At 42.3% G+C, this 15,336-nt stretch overlaps 2 protein-coding genes across 7 annotated transcripts in view; both read left to right on the top strand.

Moving 5' to 3' along the window:
- Window positions 1-108: 108 nt before the first annotated feature.
- LOC109510929 (heterogeneous nuclear ribonucleoprotein U-like protein 1) lies at window positions 109-7,952 on the top strand. Of its 5 annotated transcripts, none has more exons than XM_019861625.1 (11): window positions 109-249; window positions 1,802-1,893; window positions 2,202-2,253; window positions 2,930-3,108; window positions 3,316-3,525; window positions 3,755-3,970; window positions 5,882-6,083; window positions 6,707-6,826; window positions 7,182-7,251; window positions 7,352-7,506; window positions 7,668-7,952. In XM_019861625.1, the coding sequence occupies exons 2-8, from the start codon at window positions 1,821-1,823 to the stop codon at window positions 6,753-6,755; spliced, it is 981 nt and encodes a 326-aa protein (XP_019717184.1). In that variant the 5' UTR covers window positions 109-249; window positions 1,802-1,820; the 3' UTR covers window positions 6,756-6,826; window positions 7,182-7,251; window positions 7,352-7,506; window positions 7,668-7,952. The 5 variants fall into 5 exon arrangements, with proteins under 5 accessions (XP_019717184.1, XP_019717182.1, XP_019717181.1 ...); XM_019861622.1 differs by lacking the exon at window positions 109-249 and adding an exon at window positions 264-990; XM_019861626.1 differs by lacking the exon at window positions 109-249 and adding an exon at window positions 266-1,004.
- Window positions 7,953-12,336: 4,384 nt separating this feature from the next.
- Window positions 12,337-15,336, top strand: part of LOC109510957 (heterogeneous nuclear ribonucleoprotein U-like protein 1) — a 12,837-nt gene continuing 9,837 nt past the window's right edge. For both annotated transcript variants that reach the window (XM_019861669.1, XM_019861668.1), the window contains exons 1-2: window positions 12,337-12,567; window positions 13,707-13,886. In XM_019861669.1, coding sequence (XP_019717228.1) covers window positions 13,742-13,886 — 145 coding nt within the window. In that variant the 5' untranslated portion in view covers window positions 12,337-12,567; window positions 13,707-13,741. The remainder of the gene's footprint in view (window positions 12,568-13,706; window positions 13,887-15,336) is intronic.

Genomic DNA, 15,336 nt, shown 5'->3' with positions numbered 1-15,336 from the left:
TATATATATATATATATATGTGTGTGTGTGTGTGTGTGTATATATATATATATATATATGTGTGTGTGTGTGTGTGTGTGTATATGTACACACAGTATATATCTTTCTCACTGCATATTTAAATCCTTAAATTTAATTTTTTAATTTTACAGGAAAAGCATCCCTGGAACATGGTAGTCCAGATTTCGTTCCATCTGTATTTTCATATACAGCAGCTGTTTCACGAAGTGGACGCTCAAAACGTGCAAGGTAAAACTGTAAAACCCAGCAGAATTATAGTTTGTCTTAAATATGAATGTATTGCAAGAAAAAAAAACTCATTATCATTCATCACACACAAATGCTAAGTACATCTAATAACTACTGCATAGTTATTTGTTTAATGATCCTTTCAGCTTTTATTACAAGGGAGTTTAATAATTGATTTTGTGCCCTCTATTTTTCCTCACACAATTCAAAAACAACCCCGAGGTAAGAATTGAATTTCTAATTTTTACAAATGGTTTGTCTCATTTGACATTAAGCAATTAATTCACCATTCGCAGCGGTTATTTTTGCAGCGACCGGCAACGCTTTTTACCACGAATCGAGGAAGAACGACAAATATGAGACCGTTTCCTTTCGACACGCTCTTTATATAGAGGAAAGGCGGACGTGACTGAAGACAGCATACGGACGTTAAAGGGGGAAGGGCCCGTGTGAAAGAGTCCGCCAAAGGCAAGCCCCCAGTATGTATTCAGTGCCAGGATGTGCATTGTGCGAAACATCGGTTTGGCTTAGGACCCCGGAAATGACACCGGTGAAGAGACACGCTTACGAAGCACAGTTTAAACTGCGAGCTATAGGTTACGCGGACGAACATGGGAATCGAGCAGCCGCGAGAGTATTCAATATCAACGAATCCATGGTTCGCAAGTGGAGGAAGCAGGAAAACGAGCTTCGCAAAGTTAAGAAGACGAAGCTGAGTTTCCGCAACAACCGCAAGCTACCGTATGTATAAGGTAGTTGTATGTTTTACCATGCCTGCCTCAAATAATACCGTGTACCTTATGTAGTCGTAAAATCCAAAAATAGCACCCGTATGAAGTCTGCGACGTTTAAAATGTGCCAGCTGTTGGAGCAGTGGGTCGAGCGATCACCCTGATCGTGCCGCTTTTATTCCGTCTAAAATTTCTTGCAGCTAGTCAGTCTAGAGTTGTAAACAAGCTGTTCTGTTTCACGTACTAACAGTTATGCAGTTGAACCATTTCGATGCAGCATGTAAAAGAAAAACAATTGGTAAAATGATTAGGCCCCATAAAAATAAAGGTTATGATGAGGGTAAAAACCAGGAGAGTTCAAAAAGGAAAAGAGGTCAAATTAAGCTAAAAAAAATGAGGTTGGGGTGAAACTTTCACCCATGAAAGAAATAGAGTTTTGATTAGGAAGCACAAAGTTACTGGACTGACATTGCCTTAATGGCCACAGATGGAATTGGGGAGGCAGTTAATGTGGAAGCCAGTCGAACCGTGACACAGCAGCCTATAAATCACCAGTTCACGGCCAACCTACTATCATCAAAATAGCCGATTCACAAGTGGCCCAGAATTCCTCACTCTGGTGATTGACCAGTCAGAGCCATTCACGGCAAAATAACGCTAGCTGGAGAGTTGCCAGTCACAGCAAAACAACTACCTGTAAAGCACTATGTTATAACTATAACTAATATGGGATTTGTAAGTGAGGAATGAAGTGTATTCCATCTGGAGATGAGTATTTCTGTGAATTAATTTATTTGGAATTTTTTTTTTTTTAACCATAGAAAAAAGAAACACAATGCAATGGATTTGGTTGCACCACCAAATCCCCCTGCTCTTGCTCCAGAGGAAGTCAACAGCATGGATCACAATCCTGGTAAGTGATGGTTCAAACATTTACGGCAGGCATCTTCAACCATTTTAAAACTAAGACCACCTTGTGACCCCCTGATTTAACCCTAACCCCCTATGCTGATCTCAACAGTCATTCTTTTTTCACTCTTAATTCATATCCCTACTCGACTGATCCCAACGCCTCCCCTCTCCCTCTCCACATACTCGTCTTGCATGTCAGACTAAAAACACTCATGTATGCCCTAGCAGCATTTTCAAGCCTATCACACTCACCCTTTTTATTATGAGGTTGTGAACGACATGTGTGAACTGTTCTCTTTTCCGCTGAAGCTGAAGAGGACAGCGCAGTTACGAGAACAGGGTACGATGATCTGAACCTGAGGTACGCTTGGTTGCAAAATAATCATGTCAACATGCAATAAGATTAAAAGCTATGGGATGAAAATGAGAGGCTGAAAAGGGAGCTTCAAAAATTTATTTCCTTACTTGTGTCAAATTCAACATGGTAAATCTGTTTTTTCACTAGAATTACATTTGTGACAGTTGTACTGTCAAATGACAGGTACTGTAAAAATATTTAGCAAAGTTGTCAGTATGACCTGACAGTAGTGCATGATTGATATGAACTGGTAAAATCAGTCGTGTCTGGGGCCCATCTTGTGTCTCTAATTTGATTTGCTAGAAACCACTGCGCCTGAAGAGAAAAACAAGGCTGACGATGTGTCAAATGTTTTTCGTGCGCTTTAAAGATGGAGGGGCTGGACAGGAGGGACTCCACTTACCTCACAGAAAAGTTAACCCTTTCATGCACCAATAATGAAAACCTGTACCCTGATAACATTATCAGATGTCCACTGTAGTAATCACTGAAAGGGTTAATAGCAGAGAGAAAAATGGGCAAAATCTGGCTTTTTTTTTTCTTCTTTTTTGTTGGTTGGGGGGCAGCATGTTTTGATATGCCTATCATATGTTGTAATGTGTAAAATAAACAAAATAATAGATGGTTAAACGATCCAGATTGTCATCCTCGTGCACTTTATTTTTTTTCTCCTACCTAGATTTTGTACTAAGGACATTTGGACCCACAATCTAGATGATTTGAAGAAACTGAGAGTAAACGAGCTCAAGGACGAGCTCCAGCGCCGCAACCTGGACACCAGTGGCCTGAAGACGGACCTGGTGGAGCGGCTCCTGGCTGCGTTGCAGGAGAACGCCAGGGCAAAGTCGCCGCGGCGAGGTACAAAATAAGTTCCGTTTTTTTTTTTTTTTTTAAACAAAAAATTTGCCATGCAGAAGCTAGGGGGAAAAAGGAAATTGGGTTGACCTCATTGTAAATGAAAATCACTGCTCTAAATGTAAATTCAAACTTAAAGCCATATACTGAGTGTAGTGTAAAAATTGGGATGAATGGACAACAAACTCATCAATAAATTTGCGCTGCTAGAGGAAGACAAAAATGGAGATCGGGGCGACTGTTATGAAGAAGAGGACACAAAGCCGCAGGTCAAATGTGAGCCGTGCGACAGCCAACCGGTGTTCGCCTCTGACCACAGTGTGCCGAAATTGAAAGCCAACCTTCCCAAAAGGACCACCATCGCTGATATAGTCATTAAACCTGAACCAGACAAAGAGGAAGGTGTTGACATCAAACAAGGTGGGTGACGATTTGGATCAATAAGACTGCATTGTCAGAAAAATCCATGAACACAAGTGTTAACAAGAAATGTGCCATGAAGAAGCAAAAAAAAAAACAAAAAAAACTGTAATTGTGAGTGAGAATCACCGCTCGCAATTTCAGTTCAAACGTATAAACATTGACTGAGCAAAGAAAAAAAAAGACGTGTGAAAGAGCAAGAAACTCATCAATAAATTTGCGCTGCTAGAGGAAGACAATGGCAGAGATTGGGGCTGCTACTGCGAGGAAGAGGACACCAAGCCAGAGGTCAAATGTGAGCCGTGCGACAGCCAACCAGTGGTTGCCTCCGACCACAGCGTGGTGGATTTGAACGCCAATTCCAACTTTCCCAATATGCCCGCCATCACCGAGCTAGTTTTCAGACTTAAACCAGACGAAGAGGAAAATGGTGACATCAAACCAGGTGAGTGGCAGTTAAATTCCAGACACACCCTGGTTCATTTTCAGTTTAATTTACCATGTTAATGTTGGGGGGAAGAGAGGCCTTTCTCTTCCTCCACCCGTTCGTTGAATTTCGGACGGTGAGGATTTTGATTATCCAAATACAGGCTGGAGACAATGAACAGTACCTTCGAAGGGTTTATTTGTCTTTGCTGCAGTTTACGAATCGATTCGGGCTCCTGAGGGTTTCAGATTTCAGTCAGGAAGCGTAGAAAAAACACAGTCATGAGATTATATAGAGACAATATGATAATGAGAGGCGGGTAATGCTGCCCCTTATGTAAAAACCAGAAACAAAGAAATGTCGATGCAATTCGATCTTGGCATGAGGACAAGGTCCAGGCTTCCCCTGTTGTGCATAAATCTCGAGATAACAGTTCCTCCAGACTAAAAACCTATGCATTAAAACTTCAACAACGATGTTACATTAACGATCAATTCATAACAACGGAATTTCCACTACCCGGAAGCCACGCAGAAGCACGCGGTGGCGCAAACACAAGTCCCGCTCGATACTACGGAATAACTCTGTCCGCACCGCTATTTACTCTCATTGGATACAAAACGGCAACATGTAAGTGACTCTATTAGCATGTAGTTTTACTGGAATAGTGACGATTTTTATTTCGTTCCCAGCTCTGAGTTTCCTGAACGCAACATACTCATAGCTGCTAGGCCATTGGCTTATCGAGCATCATCCTGGCCTCCCATTGGCCAAGAGGGACCTCAATCTCTATGTGTGTAGATACTGTCACTAGATCCGTGGAAGATAGCGTGGAATGCATCCGATTAGCTGCTCAGAGTAAATTGCTTGTGGCTCGACGGACAGCCGAATCAACTAACGTTTCCTGGAATGCTTTACTTGTTATCATGCTAAAAACCTTACGCTACATGGAGCGCTAATTAGAGAGAAGGCGAGTTCCATCGCGCTAACTATGGCCATCGAGGACTTCGAAGCGTCCCGTGGCTGGCTTTAAAAGTTCATTGCACGGCATCAGCTGAGCAACGCTGTCTTGGGTGGCATCGAGGGGAGGTCGACTTAGAGACAGTGAGATAGTGGAAAGAAAAGCCACCGGGTCTGTTACTCGTCTCATTTTAGAGTAAATAGCCCTAAGTTTGTTATACCGTATTTTGTTCATATACCTGTACAGTACTGTACTGCAGCTTTTGTGTTATGAACAGTGTTAGGAGCATATATTTTTGCATTTCATTGCTTGTGTTGTTACACATGTATTTTGTTCACATACTTGCATGTTCATAAAGGACATGTACCATGCTCATTTCCCACATAAGGAAATTATTTTATAAGGAAGGTTTAGACATCGCAAATAATGATTCCTTACTAGAGATAGCAGTTCTTTTGATGTTAAACATGTCCTCTGGAGGGGTTCTGAAAGTGGTGGGGGTGAGGGGGCACTAAAGGTGATTGTAAATACCTTCAACAGCATACTACATTGTTTCTTTCAAATCTAACTAACAGAGAAGAATAATTCCTTAACATTATCTTTTTGGCAACATCATAAAACTGTTATAAAAAGCAGGATAGCGGAAAAGTGGTGCGTCGTTAGTAATGGGATTACCGTATATTTGAGAGAGAGGCTCTATTGGGACCAATGTTGTTATTGCTGACCAAGTGACTAGCTGTATAACTAAGTGGGTGGGAAGGGACGCTTCCCTTCACAAAATAAAATCCAAATTAAATTTTGCGCTTGAGACTAACTAACCGATGCTAATTTTAGGGAAAATCTAACTGAATTAAAAAAAAAAGGCAAAATTAAATAGAAACTAACTACTGTATATTGAAAAAGGCCAAACAATTACAACTCTGATTGGGACACAGATCAACCGATGACATTCATTGTCCTTACTGCAGAAATTAGAGAGGAGATCAAAATGGAGGATGCCCTGGTGGCCGTCGGTAGCGCCGGGTGGGCAGAGCCGAATTGCGGACATGATGATGGCAGTCTGGCCGTGCCAGCGAAGTTGCAATCAGAGAGATGCGGACACTACCGCCGAAAACGACCGCGTGAGGAGAACGGGGACTACAACTACCATGAGCACGGCGAGGAGCAGAGGTATTCATTCATTAGTTGTTCAGAAGTGACTGTCTGAAGCAGAAGTTTGATGGACAGTTCTTTCAGCCAGTGGAGACTCTTTTCAAAGGCGTTAGTGTGAGATGGCGATGCCGCTTCAGCGCGCCTTGCTGTCAGGGGTTGGAAAAGCCCCATTGAGGATTTAAGGGGACGTTTTTGTTTTCACACCTCAAACATGTTGTGTCGTCAAAAGAAAGATGGTGGACAAAGTCGCGTTCCATTTTTCCAGGTTGCAGAAGTTTTCAGCACATTTAGCGTACAAGCACACAGCATTTGAATTTTTTTTCATAATTTTTCCGCATTTTTTTTTTTTTTTTTTACATCTAAATTTGCAGAGTTGTTATAAAATTTAGAAGTAATTAAAAGTCCCTGTTATGTCCTGTCATCTGGTTTGCAAGATATCTAATATTGGAAATGGCGAGGATGCCCTTTTTGAAGTTATTCTAGTTAATCGATGCATGGCAGATGATACGGCTGGATTGCTCGTTATTTGAAATGTAAATGAGCTTAGCACTGAAGGACTCAAGCGTTCTCCTTAATTTGCAAATAGAGAACATCTTGGCAGTGATTGGAACACTTACCGGAAACTGCTTCCATCCTGTTAGGACCCCAACAAGACCGGCAGAAATTTTACCCTACGTCTTTGACCCATAGTCTGATGAAGAGACTGAGGAACAACAACAACAACAACCTCAAACCCGTACAACGATGGACGTTTCAGAATGGTAATGTAATTTTAGCCCACATAATCCATCAAACAAGTTAGATTAAATGCTAGCAGGTTGTCCATGGGGTGACTATACATGCTAATAAACGGAGCACAGGAAGTGTGCCGGGTCGCCTTTTTCAGTGCACTGATTTGAAAAGAAAATATAAGAAAGTGGGGGGAACACAGTATGCATTTAGGGGACAAAAACTCAGCAAACAAGCACACGTGATAACACAAAACAGCAACTCCAATACATGCACATGTGGAAGTAGGATTGGTGAGTATCGTTGGCACACGCATTCATATAAAGTGTCAGTCGGCGAATGTTTAATTGATGGCTGACAAACAAATGCCTTTAACATTTGTGACAGGTGCACCTGTGGAAATTGCTCTACAATGCAGACTGAGGTGGAGAATGTGTGCTGCAGGGAGACGCCAATGGTAAACCAGTGCCACAATGAGTGATAGTGATTTTATTTTGGTTGTGCTCTTTCAGTAGAAAAAATGTGTATATCTCTACCTCGAACATCTGACCCCATAGGTTACCAGAAGAATGGAAGAGGCAGAACCACCTGTAAACTGCATGACCCGCCACCCAGGATTTGTTCCAGTTTGCCTGAATATCTATTCCCTGCAAAATGCCCTGAACATTTATCGGGCACAGCATGGGAACTTGCAAGTTAGAGGCTATGAAAAGTAAGTGAGATGAAAGAATGTCTATATTACGTTAGAATACTCGACCATATCGTACAAGCTTAGACACCATGTTGTCAATAACCAATAAGAGACATTTTGAAGTATCGGTAAGTTTTGGTCACAGGACTTGGAACAACTACTGATTTATCCTCTGCTGACAGCCGTTTCAGGAACTTGGCATACAGGTCATTTGTCAGCTGGTGTTGGGGGTATCTTGGAAAGAAGATTCGTGTCGTTATTCCCTCTTGTGTGGTGCAACGAATCCAAAGGGAGTTCCAGATGCGGCAGGACAATATGCTGGATTCAAAGCTCCTCTCCCCTGACTAAAGCATGCTACTCGAGGTGTGTCGTCCCGTTGTGATGACAAGTCAAATAAGATCCACGTTTGTATGTATTCATTACATTTTTCTTCAATGTTCCGATTTAATAAAAATTGTGAAATATTATGGTGAGTCAGGAGTGCTTTGTAAGGGATGAATACCTTGCCACACAGAACATTGAGAGTGAAAATAAAAATGAGCAGTGTCCATTCTGTGTGTAATTTCGGCACACCATGTTTTCTTTTCAAGCACGTGGGCTGAATCATTCACTACACAGCAACCAGGTATAGGTTAGTTCATTAAAAAGTCCCAATGACTGCGAAATTCAACACCGGAAGACCTGAGCTGAGATTAGAACTTGCAACATCTGAATGGTGCTGCTGTGCCTCTAAATTATTTCAGATTCAGAAAACTTTATTTATCCCCGTGGGGCAATTAGAGATTCAATAGAGATTCAAATAATTTATTCTTCATTACTTTAGGAAATTGAGTATATTGACTGTGGGTATTCAGTCTTAAGGCTCGTACAAATGCCTTATGTGCGCCTTTTATCTATTTTTAAGAGGCAAGATGGCGATTGTCGTGGGCATTCTCTTGAACTACATTCCCCAGGATGCTCTACCGCTACGTCACTTCCTTTGTAAAGCACGTGATTCCTGACTACTCCGCAACAAATTACTGACTGTTCAAACTATTTTGGAAATAAAATACAACTATCTGGAATTTGAAGGTGAAATGATTAAAAGTAGTGATGGCAAAATGAAGCTCCATAAAGCAGTCAAACCCTGCAGGGAAATACTTAATACACACGTAGGGGCTTCAAGATGATTCATTTCCTCGACTACGCCATCATGTGGACAGAAAATGTACAACATGCTTGGTGCATGCAACAACATGGTGTGTAAATCATACTCGGAATACAAAAAATATATATTTGAAGTGTTTTAACATGAATTGTTCTGTGTTACTTTGTCTATGTTTATGCTCATGCAAGAAGTGAAAATGTGAAATAAGGAGGTAAAATAAAGTGCTAATTCATTTTTATTTAAAAACTATTTTTTCCAAAGTCTTTGGACTCAGGCGGTTTCTTTTTTTGCTGAGAATTTCACCTGCTTTTGAAAAAACTCTTTCACATGGTACTGATGAAGCAGGGGTGCATAGATGTGAGATAGCAAGTTGGTATAGAATAGGAAGCATACATTTCTGTGATTCCCAGTACTGAAGGGGACTTTCAACTCTGGGGATGTTTGGCGCTCCAAGAAACTTTTGCACCTCAACTGTTGCATTTGCCGTGACATTTGTGGTTCTTGCTTGATGGATTGAGGTATCCAAATGATACCACAGTTTGCTTCCTAGAAAAGATAAACAGTTATTAGTAATTATTATTAAATATTAGCACAATTGGGAAATATTAAATACCTCCAACAGAAAGGGAAGGTTCTGATGATGATGATGACGGTGATGATGATGAAGTAGATGAGGACGCTGTGCGCCTCATAAGAGCTGCGCATTCCATCGTGAGCCTTTTTTCTGCCTCTGCTGCTTTATGGGGATGAGAAGCCTAGTTTTTTAAACCTTGGGTCAAGCAGAGTAGCCAGAAACATAATACTGCAGGTTGTTCAGCTTCTCTCATAAACTCAACCATGGATGTGCTCTCTGGAGTGGACGTCCTGGGTTTTTCCACTTCTGCTCCATTCCACCCCCCTCTTCCAGAACTTACAAATTTCACTCAAGGTACTCTTGGTGTCCATTGAATTTCTAATTGTGCATGCTCAGCCCTGGACGTATTTGATTCTCAACAGCCCTCCACAAGCTTCCTGTTTTGGCTTTTAGTCAAGAAACATTTTTACTTATTTGCCATGAGAATTATTTTTATAATGGCCAGTCATTTTACGGAGGGCATACTTGCATACTGCCAATCCTAAAATTTTAGAGGACGGAGGAACAAAATTAGCACCCCACACATTTCAATTTCAGTTTAGAAAAACAACAAACTGTATAATTTGAAAAAGACTATTTTTATTTCACACAAAAGATCAGCAAAAAAAAAAGGACAAAGGTACCAAGCGGGACAAATGTTTCAAGCAAACAATTGTTCCACACAGTCTTCACATCTCACATTTGTCACAAGGTGAAGTCCGCCTACATTTGCCACAAGTAAATTTGCCACAGGCTGCACAACGCCGAGTACTTCTGTTATTATTGCAGTGTTAGCGTGCCTGGCACTTATTCTTTATCTGCTGTCTCTCAACTTTCACCTTACGGCTCAGCAGTTTACGCTCTTCCACTTGTTGTTTTTCCTGCATCAATCTCCTTTTGAGCTCCTCTGAAAGCTCCAGCATGAACAATCTGCGACTTTCTTTTGACCCTGTACATGCTGTGTACAAAACGTGCGTTTGTGGCAGCCATGTCAAGGAGGTTATAAAAAACAGCCATCAACTCACTTGTATTCTTTGGCATTTGACTCAGCATGACTTAGATTTGTTCTTGGTTTTGCTGTTCGGTGCTTTCTACCATCTTTATTACCGATTTACTTTACTGTTTGTTGTCTTTGTTAAATTGCTCCATGTACAGCACTTTGTATGCAGCGATGGCTGTTTGAAAGTGCTCTATAAATACAGTTGAGTTGAATTGAGTTGTACCTTCATGCACAGAGTAACTGCGCAATTTCTGGTCCATGATGTCGACACCGCATTTGAGATTGTGCAGGACAGCTGTGTGTTTGTCAGTGGGTAAGTACCCACTCGTTGATGGGTACTTAATACAATGGACAGTAATTAGGGTGTGACACATACTTGATTTCTGTGGGGGGGGACAGAGTGGAGACTAAAGTCTCCCTCTTAGGAGTCTAAATGTTGAAGCAGTCGAATGTCCTCTTCTTCCAAATAGTGATGCAACATTGTCAACAGCGGAATTACCTTTGACCCGGAAACCTTCTCCTCAGACAGCTCAATTGTAGCATAGTTATATGGCTCTAATATTTTCACACAGTCAGCAATAATTCTGTATTGTTCAGCAGACAATGGTGTCAGATCAGTACGTAAACCAGCCAAAGCTGCTCCGACAGGCTCTCTCAAAGTGTACATACGCTGAAGCATGAGTTAAGTGCTGTTCCACCTTGTATCAACCTCCTGAATAAGTTTCAGCACCGCAAGGCCCATTTGAACTTGCATCTGAGTTAGTCTCTCCTACAACAAAATCAAGTGTCAAATCAATAAAGTACATAGAAAAAAAATAAAATGTTACATATGACAAGTAAGGAGCTTTCCTTTGCTGTAGTGCTGCTCTTAAAATAACCAACTATCTTTCGACAGTTTGTCCGGATGTGGAATAATTCAGGACATTGGTCAAGAGCTTTTTTTTTTTTTTTTTACCAAAAGATTTACAGTATGTGCACACAAATAGTGTGATGCATATGAAGCTGTCTGGCACAAGCTCCCACATTTGATGCACCATCAGTCACTAGACATGTCACTTTTTCACTGAGACCCCACTCAGACATGAGCGAAGTTTTCATAGAAGCCATGTTTGCTGCAGTGTGTGCCTCAGGGAAATGTTGCAGCCCCAGTACAACTGATTGGAGAGACGTGGTTTCATCAATGAAATGACATGTCACAGCTAGATAGGCATCAGTATCGATGGAAGTCCACATATCTGATGTCAAACTACACCCTTGGTTTCCTTGTACCTTTTTCCACAATAGCTTTCAAAGTCTTAAAAAAAGTATAATTTATTGAATTGAAAAGTATTGAAATTGTTCATCCGATAATATAGTGCTTCATGTTGTGACATACATACCTGCCGTGTAGGTAGAACATCGGAAGGAGCTAAAGCTTTCATAAGCTTTTTGAATCCACTGCCGTCCACCAAGGAAAACGGCTGGGAATCCTCAATTACCATATCCATCAACAGCTCAGCCAAGTCAACTTTCTCAGCTAAAGTAAATTACATGTCAGCGTTATAAAACAACCCCCCCCCAAAAAAAAAACAAACATCCAGTGTAGTGTGGGGCTATGAATATAAATGGCCAACCTGAGCCGGTTCAACCTGGTTGGTCTCCTCGTTGCCATGCAAGACTCTAAAGTGCCTTAGCATAGTTGAGGTGTTATTATTATAACTAAGCACCTTGGAAAACACCAGACACTTCACCTAAAAGTAATCAGAAAAGAAAAAATGTGAATTGTATGTGTTGTCACAATTTATTTTATTCATTATTGGAATCTGTTAAATAGTAATTGCAGTGCATTACCGTCTGGTGTGAGATCTGCTCAAAGTGCTCCCAAAGAGGGGAAAATATCCTCTTTCTTGCTGGTTCCATCGCAAAAAAGAAGCTCGTCGAATCGAATGCCAAAAAGTAGCGCAATGAGTGACCCGAAAACATAAAAAGTGAAGGGGAATCCATAGCGTTTCTTTGCGGCTTTTATTTCGAAATACACTCAAACCAATAGAATCATTTCCTGATCAGTCACGTGGTACTTCCACTTCACGGGGCTTCAAACGTCACCACATACGTCATCAACGCGCGCATCGACTCGCCGTTCATGAATCTCTCACCTATAACATTACTCGGCACACGCTTTAGGGATTCGACCCGAGAAGCACATCACTAATTAAAAGTGACCATTTCTTTTCCGCTCAACACATCTTCCGGCGGTTGGACGTGACTGGAGTTCTCGAGGGCAGTCGTCGCCTTTTCCGTCAACTGACGCTTTTGTTGGCCGCGAGACGAGGCGTGGATGAGGTAGTGCTGGACTTGAATTCTACAATTCGTCGCCTGTTTTTTTCCCCCACACCACACGAACGCTACGCAGTGTACACCCGGATGCGAACCCACGTTTGCTTATGCATATCAAGCGGTAACGTTTTACACAGTAGTGAAGCTTGGTAGCTAATATAGGCGATAAAGTTGAAAACGACAAACAAGTGAACGTATAACCTGTGTGTAATTATTAGTCCGTTTCGTTTGATAATTGTAACAAAGATAGTACGTCGAATGTACCCCCGTTTAGTTACCCGTTTTCTTTATTTGTAGCCATGTAGCTAAACTACAAACGTTAGCCCATGCACCACGAATGGCATCCTTGTAATAAGTTCAGCTCAACGCTGTAAACCAGGGGTGGCCAACCAGTCGGAGACGAAGAGCCAATTTTTTTACTGTGTTACTGCAAAGAGCCACATCATACCCTTCCTCGCGCGCGCACGCGCGTGAACACACACAAACACACACACTTTTTGGGCCAAAGATCGACTTTTGAAGCGACCACCTACTCACGAACGACCCGATCGCGAATGTGCAAGCGCGCGCGCACACACACACACACACACACACACACACACACACACACACACACACAAAGACAAACGCGTGCGCGCGCACTCACGCGGGTGCCCACCAGTGCACTCGTGCACATATGCACGCACACGACGACGGGCAACAGTCGGAACGGCCGAAAATGAATGACAGCTAAAGATACAAACAAACAAATCTTTTTTCCCCCTCCCATTTCCTCCTCCCACCCCCAGACTTGGGACCAGTTCGCCGGCTCCCGGTCGCTTTTGATCGACATATTGGGCACCGTGCCTTAAAATCAGAGGTAATTCGCTGACGAGCTTAGCGCCGTTGTTTGCGCATGAGCGGTGATGCAGTCATCTGATTGGTTGCCCTCTATGTCAATCAAGTAACGGTGCGATGATAGGCTGACGTCGTACGTTCTGTGTAGTTCGCGCCTTTTTTAAATGGCATCGCCACTGCCGAGGCGTTTTCGACTCTTGTCGTGTGAAAGCCGGGAGCCGCATTGAACCAGCCAAAGAGCCGCATGCGGGTTGGCCACCCCTGCTGTAAACTTTACCATGTCTCATCACTGCGTTCTTTCTTTGCAGCATTCGTACTGCACACACGCACGCCAGGCAACGCAATGAGTTGCGACGTGATGAAACTGAAACTGAACGAACTGAAGGGCGAGCTCCAGCGTCGCGGCTTGAACGCCAGAGGCCTAAAAGCGGAGCTGATGCAGCGGCTTCAGACGGCCCTGGAGAAGGAACCCCTCACGGACTCGCAAGGTAAACCAAACATTTACATTTGGGATTTTCCTGGCAGGAAAAAAGGTGAAGACCAATGTTTTTGTAATGGGATAGTGGTATGATTATACCCGGGAGGGTTCGACAGACTGCACCAGCGAGAGGTACCCGGTAATACTAACAGTGTAAACACAATCCAAAGTGACAGAAATAGTTTGTAATACCCCCACTCTAGTTTCATTTCGCTCGCTTTTGCGCAGGCACTTTCGCTGCGGTGTGCAGAGATGAAAGTCCTCCGGATTTTCCCGGAATTCTGGGTTTTTCAAATTTTTATGGAAATTTCTCCGGAGAATTTAGGAAAATTTGCATAAAATTAATCCGGATATTAGTTGACAACATTGAACGAAGACGCGTTTGAGTTCGTTGTATTGCTTTCACGAGCGTAGCCATATTGAGGCACTAACACTAGTAACAGTAAAGAGATTTTTGTTTGTGTAATAACGACAGAAGACATGATGGCGTTTGACTAATGGTTTAGTAGAACGAATGGCAACTCGCAACAACAGTAGCAAGCGTCATTTTGCCTCTTGGGTTATACCATCTCAACTAGAACGTGGGGGATAGTCCCCAAACAATTTTCGTCTCTTTATAAACACACCTGCTAAACCCCAGTGGAACGAATAAAAGACGCCGTCAACAAGACAGTTGTCGTAAAATATATATTTGGCCAAAAAGGGAAAAACACAGATAGGAAGAAAATCGTGTCCGTCTGACTTCGAGTGTCGTCTCGGCTAACTCAGCTCAGCTTTGCATCTTTCCGACTCCCAAGTGTCTCCTGGATGCTTTTTACTTTGTGTCCAGCCTCGCTCAAACGGATGCATTTCACTCGCTCCGCTTCAGTCATGACAGTTCTTCTACGTTTCGATGCCATGATCTACAGGACGCAAGTGAATAAAGTTAAATTTTTTCGCACTAAAACGCACGCCAATAAAAAGTCACTTACACGTCGTTGTTTCGAATCTGATGAATGAAAACGGCGAAGCGCATATATATATTCCCCCCCCCCCGGAATTTTCAGAAAAGTCCACTTTCATCTCTGGGTGTGGCATTTGCATGAGGCAGACGATGTTCGTGCACAAGGGAGCCTCTTGACGGCTGCTGCTTATTTTTTGCGCGGATGAAAGCGTCCTGCTTCTTTGAGAAACTCCTTCCTCAAGTCCAGTGGTTCTTAAACTTTTTTTAGTGGTGCCGAATGTAATGATGGTGCAGACAAACTTCACGTTTAATGCGACTTTTTAATAACAACGTGACATAGCCGAAAACATGCAGTGTGCTCACTCCAACAGTCACTTCCTGGAACTCTCCCTTTATAGGCGGGACCTGTCAATCAACTGGAGTATGACGTATCACAGTACAAACTTTCATAAAGTGACACTGGACACTGGAGACTACGTGTGTCTAGTTTTATTTGCATTAACTGCAGGCATTGATA

The sequence above is a fragment of the Hippocampus comes genome, unplaced genomic scaffold (assembly GCF_001891065.2).
Source record: "Hippocampus comes isolate QL1 unplaced genomic scaffold, H_comes_QL1_v1.1 scaffold122, whole genome shotgun sequence".
NCBI classification, from domain to species: domain Eukaryota; kingdom Metazoa; phylum Chordata; class Actinopteri; order Syngnathiformes; family Syngnathidae; genus Hippocampus; species Hippocampus comes.
The sequence above is the reverse complement of the archived record's forward strand: the minus strand, read 5'-3'. Positions and strand labels throughout refer to the sequence as shown.

Bases quoted from the DNA above. Each gene is read 5' to 3' on its own strand.
- LOC109510929 (XM_019861622.1), top strand. From the start codon at position 731: ATGTATTCAGTGCCAGGATGTGCATTGTGCGAAACATCGGTTTGGCTT. The intron at 991-1,801 runs GTATGTATAAGG...TTTTAACCATAG, and splicing joins CGCAACAACCGCAAGCTACC to AAAAAAGAAACACAATGCAA. The intron at 3,109-3,315 runs GTACAAAATAAG...TTGCGCTGCTAG, and splicing joins GGCAAAGTCGCCGCGGCGAG to AGGAAGACAAAAATGGAGAT.